This window comes from Buceros rhinoceros, unplaced genomic scaffold, assembly GCF_000710305.1.
Source record: "Buceros rhinoceros silvestris isolate BGI_N320 unplaced genomic scaffold, ASM71030v1 scaffold21931, whole genome shotgun sequence".
Lineage (NCBI taxonomy): Eukaryota > Metazoa > Chordata > Aves > Bucerotiformes > Bucerotidae > Buceros > Buceros rhinoceros.
Window position 1 is genome coordinate 33,467 of NW_010392817.1, and position 4,791 is coordinate 38,257.

The 4,791-nt window shown below is 52.7% G+C and overlaps 1 protein-coding gene across 1 annotated transcript in view; it reads right to left on the minus strand.

Moving 5' to 3' along the window:
* Positions 1-624: 624 nt before the first annotated feature.
* LOC104500921 overlaps positions 625-4,791 on the minus strand; it is an 8,598-nt gene continuing 4,431 nt past the window's right edge. The window contains exons 5-11 of the mRNA XM_010144652.1: positions 4,597-4,788; positions 3,948-4,047; positions 3,128-3,276; positions 2,850-2,962; positions 2,223-2,312; positions 1,261-1,383; positions 625-813 (exon numbers count right to left, since the gene is read on the minus strand). Of these exons, the coding sequence (XP_010142954.1) occupies positions 625-813; positions 1,261-1,383; positions 2,223-2,312; positions 2,850-2,962; positions 3,128-3,276; positions 3,948-4,047; positions 4,597-4,788 (956 nt within the window). The remainder of the gene's footprint in view (positions 814-1,260; positions 1,384-2,222; positions 2,313-2,849; positions 2,963-3,127; positions 3,277-3,947; positions 4,048-4,596; positions 4,789-4,791) is intronic.

Below are 4,791 nucleotides of genomic sequence, written 5' to 3' on the forward strand. Positions count from 1 at the left end.
TGCTCGTGCTCTTCAAAGGAGATACTTATTCTTGGAGTCATGAAAGCAGGAATTCCGCCCTCACACCAACCGTGAAACACGGACAATGGCATCACGGATAACGGCGGTTCTCTACGGTGCTGGGTTCTGCTGCCTCCGCTTTGAGAAGACACGTCAGAAGACAGTCCCAGCTCCTGAGGCCGTGCCTTGACTCACCTGTTTCAGAACACCCACAGCACAGCACCTGAACACATCTCCCCTCCTCCCTCCCCCACTTCAAGTTTCAGTGTTTTTCCCCCCAACATGTAAGTATGAAACGCTCCACGTTGCTCGTGCCTCAAACCAAAGGAATCAGCTCCCAGCAGAAGGAATAAGGCTCTGCTGCTCTGCGGCCAGCCTGTCACCAACGTCACGCTTCCTTCAGTCATCTCTGGTCTCCAGGGAAAGCTGGTGGCCTACGTAAGTGACAATTTTACCTCTGTGGTTTGTCAGCCAGCTCTGCTGGGATATTTTAGCAGTACCCATAGAAAGATGAATCACTCACCCCCGCAGCTGGGAACCTCCCCCATTCCCCTGTTTGATCGGTTTGTCATTGTCCAGCAAACAATTTCCTAGCCAGCACGTAGCTGCCTGACCTGCCGGCAGTCAGAAGCGTGTGTGGGTCCTGCGGGCGTCACTGGGGGACAGCACTGTCTCTCCCGAGGTGGACGTGCCCACCCCGTTGCGCACAGTGTGGCTGTAACTGGGACCTTCTGCCCAGCCTTCTGCGGTGCCAGGGCGGCTGTTAGGAGCCAACGTGTGTTTCTGCTGCACCTGCTCCAGTATCTGCAGCACCTGGAGTGAGGAAGCACCACTGTGAGGGGAAAGCACCGATTTCCTCTCCAGCTATGGAAACAACACCCTGTTCTCTTTCCAGCTACGTGTCTGAGCTCAGCCCTGGGATTACACCAAGCATTTCTGCCTGCTCAGGGGGTCCTGGGACAGGTCTAAATGGAGTCCCTGCCCCACAGAGGTCCATGACCATAGATCTCAGAGCTCTTCCCTAAACGAATCAGTCTCACCTCTGGTGCGCACAGAGAGGTGCAGGGGTGGTCCAAAGGCAGGATCAGGACACAGGCAACAGAGGGCTCTGTTTTTCTGCTTTTTCACATCACCCTACGATAACTCCTCACGCTATCACAGATTTCTTCACCTCCTTAGGGAACTAGGAAACCCCCAGGCTGAAACCCTCCTAATGGCAATGGAGAAAGGGAGCCGAAATAAAAACCGAGATGATTTTACCTGAGACTTGGGGACAATCCCGACTCTGAAGAACCCTATGTTTCCACTGTTGATTTTGGTGCAGTCCACCACGGTGGAGGCAATGTTCTCTGGAGAAGGCCCATCACAAAGAACCGCATCCACCTGAAGAGGAACAGATGTTCTCACCAAGATCAGGCACTTGGGAGAAGAGAGGGCAGCTTCCCCCTCTCAGTGGCACAAAACAATTATCAAAGGCAACTCTGCTGCTTCCCACCCCACTGAACTGTCACCAAGGGCTGACTTTGGAATGAATGAATTTAATAAAAGCAAAGAGAGACTGAGCTCTGCAGGGTGCAGGTCAGCAGGACTGCGAAGACAGGCTCACACCAGCTGAGGAGCTCTGGAGAAGCCCTGTCCACAAAGCAAATATGTAGAAAACCAGATTTTGGAGGAGCTGCAGGTGGAAGATTTGTTTAAAACTGCCCTCACACAAGCTGCCACACTCAGGATTTAGCGGTGAAATGAGATAGTCGTCTGAACGGCCAGGACTGTTGCACTTCCAGATCTTAGGAAAGTCTGAAAGCCAGGGATATTTTGGAGGTCTGGCAGCAGTCCTAGACCAGCTCGAGAAGGGAACGGGCTGTGTCCTGACAGCTCACGGCCAGCTGAAGTCCTGGCACATCCAGGCATTGGTGGGTCTATTGCTTGTAAGCAAAGGAATGTTTTTTTGTTGCTCTGATCGTTCTGTGTTGGAGGATGAACAAACTCCCACTGCCAAGCCAGATCTATACTGTGTAAATCAGAAGAATTCAGGTTTTGCACCAAGTTCTGTATTTTACAGTGTGTCACTCTGACACCAATGCAAGGAGTGTCCATGAGCTGCTGTCCCAGTTTCCTGATACCATCTGTTGATTTGCCTACTGGAAACCAAGCGGTTGCGTTCCTCCAGCCCCACACCTTCTGGGGCCAGCCAGACTGAAAAGACACGGAGTCCCAGTTACCTTATCTCCCAGCTTGGCGTACACCTGGTTGTGGTGCGTGGTGTCTGCCTCTCCCGTTGGGTTGGCTGACGTGACCACGATGGGGCCAACCTGGTGACAGAAAAGAGGGAGGAAAAGCTCTGAGCAGGTTTTGCTGTATAAAACAGATGCCTTGAACTCTGAAATTCACTTCTGAGTCTCTTGACTCTGAGGAGAACTCAGTGTGACTTGCCCAGGTAGAGACACCTACTTTGTAGGCAACTACAGTCCCACCAAATCTGTGTATAAGTGAGTAATGCCCCACAGAACTGGGGTTTACTGGTGCTAAGCCCGAAAGAGCACTTTGTTTTGCAGGTATAGCAACGGCCAAAGACCTACAGTGTTTGTCCCAGACATGAGCAGAATGTGCAGGGCATCACAGTTCCTCTGGCCCCCTTCTGAAGTTATTGTGGCCTCAGATAACCCCATGCTTGCCACCCGTGTCTGTTAATTGCATCTTTCCTGCCTTTCTGACCTGGTGGTTATTCCTTTCACCCTCTTTTCTGCAATAAAATCAGGTACCAGCTGCCTGCACACCCCACCCCTTCTCCATGAATGGCAAGGTCTGGTCGCCGGTGCTGCTGGCAGGAGTGTGCTGGATCCACTCACCAGGTCAATGAGGTGTGTGGTGACGGAGCAGTCGGGGATGCGGATGGCAACGCTCTGAGGGGTACCAACATACTTAGCAGAGTCCTTCATTCCCAGGAAGTCCACCCATTCGCCTGCACGAGGAAGTCACACAGCACTAAAGGTTGTGCGTCCCCCCAAACACCATGGCCTTACCACCATGAAATACCACCACGGAGCATGTGGCGTTGCAGGGCTTAAAGCTGGAGTTTCAAAGCTAAAGCTCCCCAGAGAGTTCGGAAGTACTAGCGTTTCCTCACCTCTGGGAACCACCAAGCTAATAGGAGACGGCCAGGCAGCCTCCATGAAGTCCCACAGGAGTGGAGTGAACAAATGCTTCGCAGGTTCCAGCTGCTTTAGGCTAGAAATCCAGAGTGACATGGGGCGATCCTGAGCCTGGCGCTTGGACCTAGAGAGGAGGCAAGAAAAATAAGCCTGGAAGTAAGAGGGGGATTTATCCTGGAGCTGAAAAGGAAATTGTGTTGGTGAGGCCTAGAGTTGAGACAAGGCGTGTAGGCTCTGCCCCAGGTGACCCGTCTCTAGTGAACGCAGGACTGCTCTACAGATGACCCAACAGGGAGGGACATTAATGACTGTTCCCAGCCAGGAATGTCTACGCCCTATCAAGATTTTAGTCTCTTGGGTAGTGGTGGGTAGAGATCCCAACTGCCTGAGGTCTGAGGAAACCCCACAAACAAGCTTGCCAAAGCTGCTTGCCAAAGTGCAGCCAGAGGCAGTTGTTCATCACAAGAGGGGTTTGGGTTGTGACAATGACTTCCTACAGATGGGTACCACAACCCCTGCCCCATTTGCCAGTTCTTCAGGTCCCCTGGTGACTCCCAAGCTAGCTGGCTCCATCTCCTGCCAGGGGCCTTCAACTGCCTAGAAGACAATTCCAGCTCAACTGTCTCCTTTCCTCATTTGGATCCTCTCCCCCACAGTCATCCCCTTGCTGTTCCCGTGGCTAAGCTCTGGTCCCACTGCTCTCTGTGTCCCACAGCCAGGCGCGGCTGTAGGTCCTAGAGGCTCCTTCAGACCAGCCAAGGAAGCCCTCACTGGGGCAGCAAGGCAGACACTTACTGGTGCGCTTTCTCCACAGCATCAGGCCGATTACAGGCTGCCACAAGCACATACACGGTGTCTGTGGGGATGCCGCAGGTCCCTCCATTCTTCAGGATATCTGTGGACACGTGAACAGAACAGAACCGCCTGAGTGACTAGAAGCGAGTGACTAGAAGTCACAGACACAACAGCTAGTGAGGTGCTCTCATCTCCTTTTCCCAATGAACAAAGCACTTCCTCTGACAGTGCATTTTCTAGCATTCGTCCAAGAGGAGATCAGGCATTTAGGGGAGTTCTGGGCCACGTTCATCAGGGCCAGAAGACCTTCAGCCCTGTGGAGAGGGCAAGCACCATGCGCTTGCCCTGCTTTCTCTGTACAAAGCTGTGGAGGGTTTGCATGTCTCGGACTGGGTGAGCAGACAGGGGTATGAGACATGGCGAGACAGCAGCAAACTCTCTGCTAAACCCAGCTCCTGTCAAGGAATCAGTCCTATTTCCCCCATAGTGCATTTAACTCTCAGAACTTGGCCCACTTGGTCAAAATGTTGTCAGGTTATCATGGATTCCACAGCTGGATGGGAAAAATGTCCTTTAAAGAATGTTCTGCTACAAAACCTCCCCGGATTTACCCTCCACTGCCCCGTTACGCCCTATGCAGTTCCCTTACCTGCAATTCTCTTGACCGAGGAAGCTTTCCTGGCAGGCAGGTGGAGGCACTTGGTCGTTCCTCCCCCTACACCACTAAGCTGCACAATGGGCCTGCCCATGGGTAAGCAGGAACCCTTGAAGGTGCTGCTGAAAAGCGCAGAGAGGAAGCAGTAGAAGCTGACCAGACCGAAGATAAGAGTGGCAGGACAGTACC